The sequence below is a fragment of the Bos indicus x Bos taurus genome, chromosome 2 (genome assembly GCF_003369695.1).
Source record: "Bos indicus x Bos taurus breed Angus x Brahman F1 hybrid chromosome 2, Bos_hybrid_MaternalHap_v2.0, whole genome shotgun sequence".
Taxonomy (NCBI): domain Eukaryota; kingdom Metazoa; phylum Chordata; class Mammalia; order Artiodactyla; family Bovidae; genus Bos; species Bos indicus x Bos taurus.
Window position 1 is genome coordinate 117,906,556 of NC_040077.1, and position 14,889 is coordinate 117,921,444.

The 14,889-nt window shown below is 42.8% G+C and overlaps 1 protein-coding gene across 2 annotated transcripts in view; it reads left to right on the forward strand.

Moving 5' to 3' along the window:
- Positions 1-14,889, forward strand: part of FBXO36 (F-box protein 36) — a 103,107-nt gene that overhangs the window by 58,077 nt on the left and 30,141 nt on the right. For both annotated transcript variants that reach the window (XR_003506485.1, XM_027515594.1), the window contains exon 2: positions 3,453-3,561. Coding sequence is in view for 1 of the 2 variants with exons in the window: in XM_027515594.1 (XP_027371395.1) it covers positions 3,453-3,561 (109 nt within the window). In the remaining variant the exon portion in view is untranslated. The remainder of the gene's footprint in view (positions 1-3,452; positions 3,562-14,889) is intronic.

The following is a 14,889-nucleotide window of genomic DNA, read 5'->3' on the forward strand; positions in this document are numbered from 1 at the left end:
AGAGAGAAACTTTGCTGTGAAGTTTCCTGTAGAATGTTAAAGTGGGTTGGGGCTGCGGGGCACTCCACTGAGCTTCCAGAAACATGATTTGGACTCCTGCGGTGTCTGTCTTTCTTCTGTTAGAATTCAATTGTAAGATAACATCTGGTAGGTATAGGCCGCAGGTGAAACAGGAGGGAAGCGGTCAGAGCACAACCTTTAAAGGAATGGGACTTGACAAACTGGTTAGAACCAGCTAGATCCAAGGTGGCAGATGAGTAGACTTCCAGTGGACCTTGAGCTTCATTGTAGGATCACTGTAATACGTTAGCATGCTAAATGACACCCACCAGTACCAGGACAGTTCTGAGGCCAAACATAAGAGGTCAAAAGTGGCCCAATTCCTGGAAATCTCTGTCCCCTCCACCCAAAATAGTTGGAATAACCCTCCCATTCATTAGAAAATTACCCAGCCCATAAAAACTAACCATGCCATTTTGTGAGGCCCCTCAGCTTCTGAGATGGCCCACACTGTCTGTGAAGTGTGTTTTTCTCTAAATAAAGTCAGTTTTCACCTATCATTTCATCTCTGAGTTCCTTCATGTCCAGGCAAAAGCTATAAATTCACTGGGAATGTAAGGAGGGATACCTATCATTTCTCACGTAACCTCTTTGAAGTGTTTTCCTCATTCAGATGAGTGGCAGGAAATGGACTAAATTATTTCTGAGTTCACAGCTAGTCCTACAAGTTCCAGATTATGTGCATAAAGAACCCAGCGTTAGATTCAAATGACCTTGCATATCCAATAGAAAGGAAATATTTGTCATAATATTTAATATTAATTTTAAAGATACTTAATAGAAGGAAATGGAAATTAAAATAGAAGTACAGAGAGATTAAATGAATGGGCTAGGTCTAGCTTTGCTCCAAGATTCATGCTCTTCTACTGTAACTCCTGATATCCTTTTTTAATAGATTGAATTGTGTCCCTGGTGGCTCAGATGGTAAAAATATGCTTGCAATCCTGGAGTCCCAGTTTTGAACCCTGAGTCAGGAAGATCTCCTAGAGAAGGGAATGGTTACCCACTCCAGTATTCTTGTCTGGGAAATCCCTGGACAGAGGAGCCTGGAGGGCTATAGTCTATGGGTTCATGAAGAGTTGGATGTGACTGAGTGACTAACACACTTTTTAAATTCTTATGTTGAAAACTGTATTTGTAGATAGGACTTTTCAGGAACTAAATAAAGTTAAATAAGGTCATAAGGATGGGGCCCTAGTCCTACAGGACCAGTGTTCTTAAAGAAAGAGGAAGAGACACCAGGGTTGCACATGCTCAGAGGAAAGGCCGTGTGAGGACACAGTGAGAGGTGTCACCTGCAAGCCAAGGAGAGTGGCCTCAGGAGACACCAAGCTTGCCAGCACCTCGGTCCTGGACTTCCTGCCTCCAGAACTGTGAGGGAATACATTTCTATTGTTCATGCCACCCAGTCTGTGGTATTTTTCTATGGTATCCCTAGGAGACTGATTAACCCTTAACTTTATGCAGATGGGGCAGAAAGATGCTTAAGAGAATGATTTTGGCGAGCCTCATGCCAGGAAAAAAACAAAAGAGGAAGGCTAAGGGATTTTCTGAAAGGAATCAGCTACCTCAGTTTTGTGAGATTACGGAGCTCTGTAACTTAAGTACATATTTTCCCCTCAGCTCCTGTGGTGGTGGTTTAGTTGCTAAGACATGTCCAACTCTTATAACCCCATGGACTTTAGCTTGCCAGGCTCTTTGTCCATGGGATTCTCCAGGCAAGAACACTGGAGTGGGTTGCCATTTCCTTCTCCAGGGGATCTTCCTGACCCAGGAATGGAACCCAGGTCTCCTGCATTGTAGGCAGATTCTTTACCAACTGGGCTACTCCCAGGGAAGCTCCCGTAGAGATTAGCAATAAAATCTAAGTGAAAAGCACTCGTTAGTTCATCCCATCCCATGGGGCTTCCCTGGTAGCTCAGACGGTAAAGCATTTGCCTGCAATGCGGGAGACCTGGGTTTTATCCCTGGGTCGGGAAGATCCCCTGGAGAAGGAAATGGCAACCTACTCCAGTACTCTTGCCTGGAAAATTCCATGATTGGAGGAGCCTGGTAGGCTACAGTCCATGGGATCGCAAAGAGTTGGACACAACTGAGCAACTTCACTAGTTCATCCCATGAGTATTTTCTGAGGACCTACTTTCTGTTGGGCAGGGAGCTAGGTAAGATGGCATGAAGGGTCTCTTTGCTCCTGAGAGAGAGTTGCGCCATCTTTCAGAAATCAGAAATGGAGAGTGGTTGGGGAGATTGGAGGGAGGGGACCTCGGGAGATGTTAGGCCATTTGGAGGCAACTCTTGAAGGGGAGGAAAGCTGGCTGATGACCAGACCCACAGGCAAGGGGAAAGGAGTGAGGAAGAACGGAAGTTGTGCAGTTCATAGGCTACAGGGATGGGCTTCCCAGACCAGCACCAGGAAGGGCCTCCAGAAAAGAGAGGAGAATGGATAGAGACCAGGGCAGTGGCCCAAGGAGGTGCACCTGGATCTGTGAGGACCACCAGGAGTGCTGAATGGACAGGCTGGACGAAAGGAAACTAAACAAAGGGAGGCCTCTTAGTGAGTTTCACTTGCTTAACTATTTCTCCTTGAGTAGAAACTTGAGCTCATTTTTAACCTGACATGGTAATGCCAGTGAGGGAAGAACCCAGGACTGTGAAGCCAGCCAGTTTCTCAGGACTGTCTATCTCCTTACCCATCTGTTCCTGGGAGCCCCGGTGCAGAAAGAGTTCACTGTCATGAAATCAACACTGAATGTAACTGCAGTCCATAACTGTGGAAAAGAGGTTGCTTCTGATAAACCAAAATGCTCATGCATTATCAGATTATCATTAACATGATAATGCAACAGTCAAACGCATTATCAGATTACCATTATCAGATCCATTACCGAGAAGTGTCCTGGGTAACGACACTTTGATGCATGAGTCAAGGCATGATGGTGTTTTCCCTGGCTCTGTCCAAGTACCTGTCATTCTCCATGAGAAAGACATCCATTCCTTGTGTCTGCCTGGTAGACAGGACAGGGAGGAGGAGGAGAACCAAGCAATTTTTACTTTGGAATTGGCTCCTGTACGTAAAGAATCTGTGTTCTCAGAAACACCTATCCTTTCAGTTCTGGGTGATTTAAGCATCAATTTACTTGATAGATTTTTTTTAAGATTCCTTCCAGCATTTTGGTTTTGTGCCCCTAATCTCTAAGGAAAATGTTCCCTGATGCACAGACCTCACTTTTAATTTGATGTGACACCAGTTTAGAAGTTATGGCTGATGTTGGACACACAGCCTATGTGCCTTCCAAGATAGTGATTTTTTTTTAAAGACCCCAGACCTAAACTCGGCTGTTGGCATTGCAATTGGTTTTAACTCATCTCACCTTCAGTCTGTTCAATCGCAGGTAATTTTTAGATGGTGGAAGATCTCTCTGAGGAGTGAGTATCGATCAACAAAACCTGGAGAAACAAAAGAAACTCATGAAGACTTCCTAGAGAAGTCACATCTTCAGGGTAAGGAAGGGAGTGTATTATGTACTTGCTACTGTGAAGTTCTCTTTAATTAGTGACAGAGTTTGTCAGTGAAGTAGCAAACATCTCACCATTTGAAATATTGATATGTAGCTATGTGCTTAATTGGCTATAACAGATATGATAGAATATTGGGTTCTTAAAAAATAGAAAATTGTTAACGTATCCTGAAATTTCTTTTGGAAAAAAAAATCTCTGAGGGACTTCCCTGACTGTCCAGTGATTAGGACTCCACACTTCCACTGCAAGGGGTGTGGATTTGATTTCTGGTTGGGGAACTAAGATTCCACATGCCAAGAAATGTGGCCCCTACAAAAAAATCGTTAATAATCTTTTTTTATTTGGCCGTTCAGCTTGTCGTGTCTTAGTTCCCTGACCAGGAATCCATCCTGTGCCTGCAAGCCATATGGATGAAAATGCTGAGTCCTAGGCACTGGACTGCCAGGGAATTCCCATCATTAATAATCTTAAATCATGTAGTAAATATGATTTTTTCCCTAATATTTAATTAAAATGGTTTTCCTTTAGTTAAAAATAAGTTAAAAGATTATTCCAAAACAATCAAATTATCAAGTCCTTAAATTCTTATGCATTTTGGCATTCATTTAAAATCCCTACCATTTCTTTTAATAGCCAGGTTTTCATGAGAAGCAGTCTTTTTTTTTTTTTGGCCATGTCACATGGCTTGAAGGATCATTAGTTCCATGACCAGGGATGTAACTCAGGCCCTAGGCAGTGGAAGCATGGAGTCCTAAATCCTGGACCTCCAGGGAATTCCCCAAAATCAGTCTTAAGTAGCACTTGGACTAAATAATAGAAATTGCCCTTCAATTTCTCCTTTGCTTTTTTTCTTCTCAATGTGAAAATTTCAGACATAAATGTAGACAGAATGTTTAAAAAAAAAAAAGGTCAGATGCACCCGTAACCCAATTCAACAATACTCAAAACACAAACCTTCTGTTCCCATTGGATTACTTTGAAGTAAACCTCAGATGTTACATCATTTCATCCTAAACTACTTCAGTATATGTCTCAGAAAGGACTCTCTTTAATAATTAGTTCTTAATAATAAAATCTTAAATCTAGAAGGCATTTTAGAGATTCTCATTTTATTAGGAGTAGGTAGCAAGCAATGTTCAGAGAAGGCAATGGCAAGCCACTCCAGTACTCTTGCCTGGAAAATCCCATGGATGGAGGAGCCTGGTAGGCTGCAGTCCATGGGGTCGCTAAGAGTCGGACATGACTGAGCGACTTCACTTTCACTTTTCATTTTCATGCAGTGGAGAAGGAAATGGCAACCCACTCCAGTGTTCTTGCCTGGAGAATTCCAGGGACAGGGGAGCCTGGTGGGCTGCCGTCTAGGGGGTTTCACAGAGTCAGACACGACTGAAGCGACTTAGCAGCAGCAGCAGCAGCAAGCAATTTTAATAATATTAACATCAAGCACTTTTATATGCATATTCTCATTTAATTGTTATAATATTCTTGTGAAATAGTCTTATCCCTATTTCTCAAATGAGATTCAGAATGGGTGTGACTTTCCCAGATCCCATAGCTAACTACTGACATTGCCAGGCCTAAGCATTGAGAGTAGGAAAAAAAATCTTTGTTTTATTATTTGTTTATTTTTATTTATTTATTTGGCTGAGCCTGGTCTTAGTTGTGGCACGTGGTAGCTTTGGTTGCAGCATGCGGGATCTTTTTTAAGTTGTGGCATGTGGGATCTCGTTCCTCCACCAGGAATCAAACCCAGGCCCCCCATATTTGGAGTGCGAAGTCTTAGCTACTGGACCACCCGGGAAGTCCCCCCAAATCTGATTTTTAAAAGGCACACTCTGGTCTAGTAATTTACTTAGGAGAAATTATTACCACCAATTAAAGCATATCATCAATTATTTTACTTTAAATAACTTTTATTATTTCCATAGACAATTTTAATAATGATGGAAGACTGCTTTTTATTGTTTTCTCAGCGATTCTAACAAAAAAATAAATTAATGACATATGATCAAAGTCATGGCTCTTTATATACCATCTCCATGACTATTTTGTGCTCATACATGCAGCTTTAAAAGAGATTTTATTCCATAACTTTGATTGAAAGGAACTATCAAATAAAAAATGCAAATTAAAAAAAGGCACATTCTAGGTGGATCTTTGATAATCAAAATTCTGAAAGATTTTCTCTCTTTTAACATTATAACATGTGAATAGGTTTGGTTGGGTTTTGCTTCCTCAAACAGTTAAACATTTGGATTGATTGTCCTCAGTTTTTGGTTATGAAATTCATTACAGGCCTGCAAAGAACCATGCTGAAGACTGTCTACTTTTCACTGAACAAAAATAAGTCCATGCATGCCTTACTTATTTAATTGTGGAATAGACAGGTTTCTGCAAAGATAGTTATAAAGTAAACGTCTATAAAACACATTTTGTTTCCGAGTCAGGTTCCATTTTATTTTCTAAGCACAATAGTACCTAATCTGGAGCTATATGACTAGGGAGTGCTGAGCATCCATTGACATGGGATTTTCTGACAGCTCTCGACAAAAACCTGAAGATGGGGATTTGGGCCAGAGAGATGGGAGGTGATTGTCTTTTTTTTTTTTTTTTTTTTTAAGAACTTAGCTGTTTTATTTTATTTTTATATTATTTATGGCTGCACTGTGTTTTTGTTGCTGGGCACAGGCTTTCTCTAGTTTTGATACACGGGCTTCTTATTGCAGTGGCTTCTCTTGTTTCGGAGCACGGACTATAGGGTGCTTTTGGGCTTCTCTAGTTGCAGTGAAGCTGCACAGGCTCTGGAGCACAGACTCAATAGTTGTGACACATGGGTTCAGTTGCTCCATGGCTTGTGGACTCTAAATCCACCCAGAGCATGGATCGAACCCTGTACTGGCTGGCGGATTCTTATCCACTGGACCAACAGCAGAGTCTGGGAGGTGACTGTCTTTTGAGTAGAGGTGTGAGGGCCAAACCATTACCTGTTTCTTGCAGCCCCAGGCGTCTCCAACACCCTTGCCCCCTCATAAAACACCAGAGTGGGGGCAACATCAGCTTCAGGATGACCACTTGTGGATTTCCTGGTCCTGGAAGAGTAAGCAATAAAGGGGGAATTTATGAGTCTGACTGAGGCCTCCTGCTGGCTCCACTCCCTCCTGGAGAGAGGTGAGTTGAGGAGTTCAGTTGAGGAATACACCCAAACAGGCTTTTAAAATTGCAGCCTTGTGAGCTGCAGTCTCATGCCAGGAACAGCACGGAGATAGCAAATTAAATCGGCCTGGCAAGTTCAAAGACGTCTATGTCTCACTTTTTAAACTTCCTATAGCACTGGAATCTTGACAGAGGGGACAACTCTGAGCAGCACTGCTGTTTCCCCTCTTCCTTCCCCTTGGTTCTTAGGGAATCCCTCAGAACCCCTCAAAGCCCTCGGCAGCAGAAGAGGGGTATGCTGTGGCACAGAGTGGGGTCAGGGGTCAGAGCCAGGTTTGAATCTCTGCTGTCTCTGCCCAGATGTGTAACCCCCTCTGTGAGCCTATGTCCTTCTCAATGCGTGCTAAGTCGCTTCAGTCATGTCCGACACTTTGCAACCCCATGGACTGTAGTCCTCCGGGTTCCTTGGTCCATGGGGATTCTCCAGGCAAAAATACTGGAGAGGGTTGCCATTTCCTACTCCAGGGGATCTTCCTGACCTAGGGATTGAACAAGAGTCTCTCGTGTCTCCTGCAGTGGCAGGTGGATTCTTACCACTAGTGCCACCTGGGAAGCACTCTCCTCCTCATATTAGGGGGTCAAATGCTTGCTCTGTGTGTTCGCTGTGAGCATTTGATGACCTGACATATGAAAGGTTTTTAGAATGGTACAGAATCAGCTCTTTAATCTTTGTTTGCTGTTCTTAGTAAGTATAAGATGTTTGGATTTATTTTACCCACCAGCTCTTCATCACATTCCCAAGATCCCCTCAAAGTTTTGTCTTCCAAAGGTCTTCTCCTGCTAACATCCTAAAGACCAGTGGGAAGTTTCTACAAATTGCGGTCAATGTTGGTGTCAGCCCCGACAGAGGACCAGAACCGTGTTCTCTTGCTTTGGGTGACGTTTTCTTCTCTGGCTTCCTGGAGTACCTTGGTCTTGGTCCTCCTCTAGCTTCATTGGCATCTTCCTGGTCTCCTTGCTGGGTCCTTCTCATCTTTCCAAATCTAAATATGGGGCCCTGGGTTCAGCTTATGAGCCTCTTCTCTTGTCAGCTTGTCAGTCTGCACTTATTCCCTGGGAGGATCGGCTCAGTTTTCTGTTTTTAATTTTTATTTATTTAACTATATCAGGTCTTAGTTGCAGCCCTTGGGATCTCTAGTTGTTGGCTTAGTTGCTCCGTGCCAGGTGGGATCTTAGTTCTCCCATCAGGGATCAAACCTGCGTCACCTGCATTTCAGGGTGGATTCTTAACTACTGGACCACCAGAGAATTCCTGTGGCTCCAGCTTTAAATGCAGCCCATAAGCGGAAAGTTCCAAATTCGTGCCTCAAGTCTGCACTTCTCCCCATAACTCCACACTCATATATTTATGTAGGTGCCCCCTTGCTATCTCTACCAAGGTTATCTAGTAGGCGCTCAAAGGTAACATGTCCAAAAATACCTCCTGATCCTCCCCCTGCCAAAATGTGGCCCCAGTCCTAAAGTTATCCTTGGTTCCTTTCTTTCTCTTTCGTATTTGATCTAATCCATCAACAAAACCAGAATCCGAACTCTGTTCCTCTGTGTGGATACCCTGTCCCTGGGGCCTCTCTGTGTGTCCAGATTTCCTCTTCTTAAAAGAATCCTAGTCAGATCAAATTAGAGCCCACCCATGTGACCTACTGGGCTTCCCAGTGGTGCAGTTGATAAAGAATCCACCTGCCAATGCAGGAGACATTTCAGTCCCTGGGTCTGGAAGATCCCCTGGAGTAGGGCATGGCAACCCACTCCAGTATTCTTGCCTGGAAAATTCCATGGAGAGAGGAACCTGATGGGCTGTAGTCCATGATGTTGGAAAGAGGCGGACATGACTGAGCACACACGCACACACCTGTTTAAAGGTTCATCTTCCACTACAGTCATACTCGAGGTACTGGGGTTTAGGATTTAAATACATGGATCTGGGGGAGTTTCAGTTCAGTTCAGTTCAGTTGCTTAGTTGTGTCTGACTCTTTGCGACCCCATGAATCGCAGCACGCCAGGCCTCCCTCTCCATCACCAACTCCCGGAGTTCACTCAGACTCACGTCCATCAAGTCAGTGATGCCATCCAGCCATCTCATCCTCTGTCATCCCCTTCTACTCCTGCCCCCAATCCCTCCCAGCATCAGAGTCATTTCCAGTGAGTCAACTCTTCGCATGAGGTGGCCAAAGTACTGGAGTTTCAGCTTTAGCATCATTCCTTCCAAAGAAATCCCAGGGCTGATCTCCTTCAGAATGGACTGGTTGGATCTCCTTGCAGTCCAAGGGACTCTCAAGAGTCTTCTCCAACACCACAGTTCAAAAGCATCAATTCTTTGGCGCTCAGCCTTCTTCACAGTCCAACTCTCACATCCATACATGACCACAGGAAAAACCATAGCCTTGACTAGACGGACCTTTGTTGGCAAAGTAATGTCTCTGCTTTTGAATATGCTATCTAGGTTGGTCATAACTTTCCTTCCAAGGAGTAAGCGTCTTTTAATTTCATGACTGCAGTCACCATCTGCAGTGATTTTGGAGCCCAGAAAAATTAAGTCTGACACTGTTTCCACTGTTTCCCCATCTATTTCCCATGAAGTGATGGGACTGGATGCCATGATCTTCGTTTTCTGAATGTTGAGCTTTAAGCCAACTTTTTCACTCTCCACTTTCACTTTGATCAAGAGGCTTTTGAGTTCCTCTTTACTTTCTGCCATAAGGGTGGTGTCATCTGCATATCTGAGGTTATTGATATTTCTCCCAGCAATCTTGATTCCAGCTTTTGCTTCTTCCAGTCCAGTGTTTCTCATGATGTACCCTGCATATAAGTTAAATAAGCAGGGTGACAATGTACAACCTTGACGTACTCCTTTTCCTTTTGGAACCAGTCTGTTGTTCCATGTCCAGTTCTAACTGTTGCTTTCTGACCTGCATATAGGTTTCTCAAGAGGCAAGTCAGGTGGTCTGGTATTCCCATCTCTTTCAGAATTTTCCACAGTTTATTGTGATCCACACAGTCAAAGGCTTTGGCATAGTCAATAAAGCAGAAACAGATGCTTTTCTGGGACTCTCTTGCTTTTTTGATGATCCACCGGATGTTGGCAATTTGATCTCTGGTTCCTCTGCCTTTTCTAAAACCTGCTTGAACATCAGGAAGTTCACGGTTCACGTATTGCTGAAGCCTGTCTTGGAGAATTTTGAGCATTACTTTACTAGCATGTGAGATAAATGCAATTGTGTGGTAGTTTGAGCATTCTTTGGCATTGCCTTTCTTTGGGATTGGAATAAAAACTGACCTTTTCCAGTCCTGTGGCCACTGCTGTTTTCCAAATTTGCTGGCATATAGAGTGCAGCATTTTCACAGTGAAATCATATTTCAGGATTTGAAATAGCTCAACTGGAATTCCATCACCTCCACTAGCTTTGTTCGTAGTGATGCTTTCTAAGGCCCACTTGACTTCACAGTCCAGGATGTCTGGCTCTAGGTCAGTGATCACATCATCGTGATTATCTTGGTCATGAAGATCTTTTTTGTACAGATCTTCTGTGTATTCTTGCCACCATTCTTAATATCTTCTGCTTCTGTTAGGTCCATACCATTTCTGTCGTTTATCGAGCCCATCTTTGCATGAAATGTTCCCTTGGTATCTCTGATTTTCTTGAAGAGATCTCTAGTCTTTCCCATTCTGTTGTTTTCCTCTATTTCTTTGCAGTGATCGCTAAGGAACGCTTTCTTATCTCTTCTTGCTATTCTTTGGAACTCTGCATTCAGATGCTTATATCTTTCCTTTTCTCCTTTGCTTTTAACTTCTCTTCTTTTCACAGCTATTTGTAAGGCCTCCCCAGACAGCCATTTTGCTTCTTTGCATTTCTTTTCCATGGGGATGTTCTTGATCCCTGTCTCCTGTACAATGTCATGAACCTCATTCCATAGTTCATCAGGCACTCTATCTATCAGATCTAGGCCCTTAAATCTATTTCTCACTTCCACTGTATAATCATAAGGGATTTGATTTAGATCATACCTGAATGGTCTAGTGGTTGCCCCTACTAGGGGAAAACCACTACTGGGGGAGTTTAGGAGGGCACAATTCAGCCCATTCAAGATTGTACTTTCCATGAAGAGAATGTCCTGTAATCTTTGTTACAGATTGTATCATTATTAAGTTAATAATTAATGGTTATATTGGTCTCCTATTTCTGGTGTGACAAATTACCACAAATTTAGTGGCTTAAATGATAAAAATGTATTTTCTTAGGTTTCTGGACTGCTGAAGTGTCACTGGGCTAAAATCAGTGTGTTGATAGGACTGTTTTTGCAGGAGGGTCTGAGGGAGAATTCGTTTCCTTGCCATTTCCAGGTTTTCGAGCTGCCCATTCCTTAGCTCAAGGTCTCTTCCTTCATCTTCAAAGTCAGCAGTGGCTGGTCCAGTCTTTATTAACCTGACACTGCTTCCGGGTTCACATCTCCTCCTCTGACCCTGCACTTCCTGCCTCCCTTGTTTCCTTCTAAGAATGCCTGTGATTACACTGGGCCCTCCTGGTTCATCCAGGGTTATCTCCCTTTGTTGTTCAGGTACTAAGTCATGTCTGACTCTTTGCAGCCCCATGGACTGCAGCACACCAGGCTTCCCTTTCCTTCAGTATCTCCCAGAGTTTCCTCAACCTTTCCCAGCATCAGGGTCTTTTCCAATGAGTCAGCTCTTCACATCAGGTGGGCAAAGTACTGGAGCTTCAACTTCAGCATCAGTCCTTCCAATGAATATTCAGGACTGATCTCCTTTAGGATGGACTGGTTGGATCTCCTTGCAGTCCAAGGGACTCTCAAGAGTCTTCTCCAACACCACAGTCCAAAAGCATCAATTCTCTGGCATTCAGCCTTCTTTACGGTCCAACTCTCACATCCATACATGACTACTGGAAAAACCATAGCTTTGACCATATGGGTGCTTGCCAGCAAAAGGATGTCTCTGCTTTTTAATATGCTATCTAGGTTTGTCATAGCTTTTCTTCCAAGAAGCAAGCATTTTTAAATTTCATGGCTATCTTCCTTTATCAAGATCTTAATCACATCTCTGAAATTCCTTTTGCCATGCAAAGCCACAAGTTCTGGAGATTAGGATATAGGACATCTGAAGGAGGGGAAGGGTGGTAACATGATTCTGCCTGTGTGCCTGCCAAGTCACTCATCGTGTCTGACTCTTTCAACCCCATGGACTGTAGCTCGTCGAGCTCTTCTGTCCTTGGGATTCTCCAGGCAAAAATACTGGAATGGGTTGCCATGCCCTCCTCCAGGGGATCTTCCTGACCCAGGGCCTGAACCCTGGTCTCTTCTGTCTCCTGCATTGGCAGGTGGGTTCTTTACCGCTAGCACCACCTGGGAAGCCTGTTATTCTGCCTACCATAATGATATGTGTCACAGCAACCTAAATTGTAAAATCAAAAACGTGGCTGATTTTTTCCCCCAGATTTGTATTTTTTTTTTTTGAGGTATCCTTTTATTACGCACATATGCTAGGTGCTATTGCCTTTATTATTATCATTATTTAAATTTTTTAATGTTTAATTAAATTAAATTTTATTTTCTGGCCTTACTGGGTCCCTGTTGTGTTTGGGCTCAGAAGTTGCCACACAAAGGCTTAGCTGTCCAGTGATATGTGGGTTCTTAGTTCCTGTTCCAGGGATTGAAGTCGTGTCCCCTGCATTGGAAGGCAGATTCTTTACCACTGGAACACCAGGGAAGTCCCTAGATTTGTATATTTAAAAGACAAAAATTATATATTTTTTATTTTAAAAGTCATCCATACACTACAAAGTATAGAAAACTGTTAGCATGGCAATTAAGAGTGTTGCTTAACATGGACTATGCTATGCTAAGTCGCTTCAGTTGTGTCCGACTCTATGCAACCCCATAGACGGCAGCCCACCAGGCTCGCCCATACCTAGGATTCTCCAGGCAAGAACACTGGAGTGGGTTGCCATTTCCTTCTCCAATGCATGAAAGTGAAAAGTGAAAAGTGAAAGTGAAGTCGCTCAGTCATGTCTGACTCTTAGCGACCCCATGGACTGCAGCCTACCCGGCTCCTCTGTCCATGGGATTTTCCAGGCGAGAGTACTGGAGTGGGGTGTCATTGCCTTCTCCAACATGGACTACCTCTGTTCAAATTCTGGCTCCAAATTCACTAGATATATAACCCTGGGCAAATCTCTTTGTATCTGTTTCCAGAAATATAATAGCATCTACCTCAGAGGGTCCTTATGAAGTTTAGTTGAGTGAAGTGCTTAGAATTTGCCTAGCACATGAGAAGAACTCTCACAATAAACTGTGGAAAATTCTGAAAGAGATGGGAATACCAGACCACCTGACCTGCCTCTTGAGAAACCTATATGCAGGTCAGAAAGCAACAGTTAGAACTGAACATGGAACAACAGACTGGTTCCAAATAGGAAAAGGAGTACATCAAGGCTGTATATTGTCACCCTGTTTATTTAACTTATATGCAGAGTACATCATGAGAAACGCTGGACTGGAAGAAACACAAGCTGGAATCAAGATTGCCGGGAGAAATATCAATAACCTCAGATATGCAGATGACACCACCCTTATGGCAGAAAGTGAAGAGGGACTCAAAAGCCTCTTGATCAAAGTGAAAGCGGAGAGTGAAAAAGTTGGCTTAAAGCTCAACATTCAGAAAACAAAGATTATGGCATCCGGTCCCATCACTTCATGGGAAATAGATGGGGAAACAGTGTCAGACTTTATTTTTTCTGGGCTCCAAAATCACTGCAGATGGTGACTGCAGTCATGAAATTAAAAGACGCTTACTCCTTGGAAGGAAAGTTATGACCAACCTAGATAGCATATTCAAAAGCAGAGACATTACTTTGCCAACAAAGGTCCGTCTAGTCAAGGCTATGGTTTTTCCTGTGGTCATGTATGGATGTGAGAGTTGGACTCTGAAGAAGGCTGAGCACCGAAGAATTGATGCTTTTGAACTGTGGTGTTGGATAAGACTCTTGAGAGTCCCTTGGACTGCAAGGAGATCCAACCAGTCCATTCTGAAGGAGATCAGCCCTGGGATTTCTTTGGAAGGAGTGATGCTAAAGCTGAAACTCCAGTACTTTGGCCACCTCATGTGAAGAGTTGACTCATTGGAAAAGACTCTGATGCTGGGAGGGATTGGGGGCAAGAGAAGAAGGGGACGACAGAGGATGAGATGGCTGGATGGCATCACTGACTTGATGGACGTGAGTCTGAGTGAACTCTGGAAGTTGGTAATGGACAGGGAGGCCTGGTGTGCTGCGATTCATGGGGTCGCAAAGAGTCGGACACGACTGAGCGACTGATCTGATCTGAGAAGAGACTCAGTAAATTCTAGCTGTTACAGGTTTCTAAAATTTTAAAAGTGAAAATTCCTCTCTTCCTCCAAGTTCCATTTCCCAGGGATAACTACTATAATAGCTTTATTTACATTTGAATTCTTTCTGCTCTGGATTTTGTGTGTATTTGTTTACAAAAATAGAATTTGTACTTCATAAATTTGTTTTTGCACTTAATATATTGTGAACATTTTTCTGTTAGCATACATAAAGATGTACCTTGGTCTTTTCTAAGACTATATGGTGTTCCAGTGTACAAATACACAATCTTCAATTAGTGGGCATTTTCAAAAGCCTTTAGGTACATTCTGGGACATATGTATCTTTCCTCAGTTGTATGAGAATGTCATTAACCTAGATTCTTAGTCATGGAATTACTCAGTCCAAAGACATTTACATTGATAGGTATGGAATAATTTATTTCAGGGGTGAACTTTTGAAAACCTTGTGTGAATCAAAGTTAACTTGACAAAGATGATATTTCTGTTAACCAGCTTGAGTAGCAGTGTGAAGGAGGTAGCGCAAATGCCATCTGCAACTCATTTGACCTCTATAATTATGCCAACTTTACAATTATGCAATTTTTGAAAGAATTTTAAGTTGAGTAATTTACGTTATTTCAAAATTTATTCGTGAAATGAGACAGCATTAATATTTTGATATCATGATATTTCAATTTTCAGTAATTAACACCTTACATAAGATGCCAGTCTCAGCTACACTCACAAATTGCTTTCCC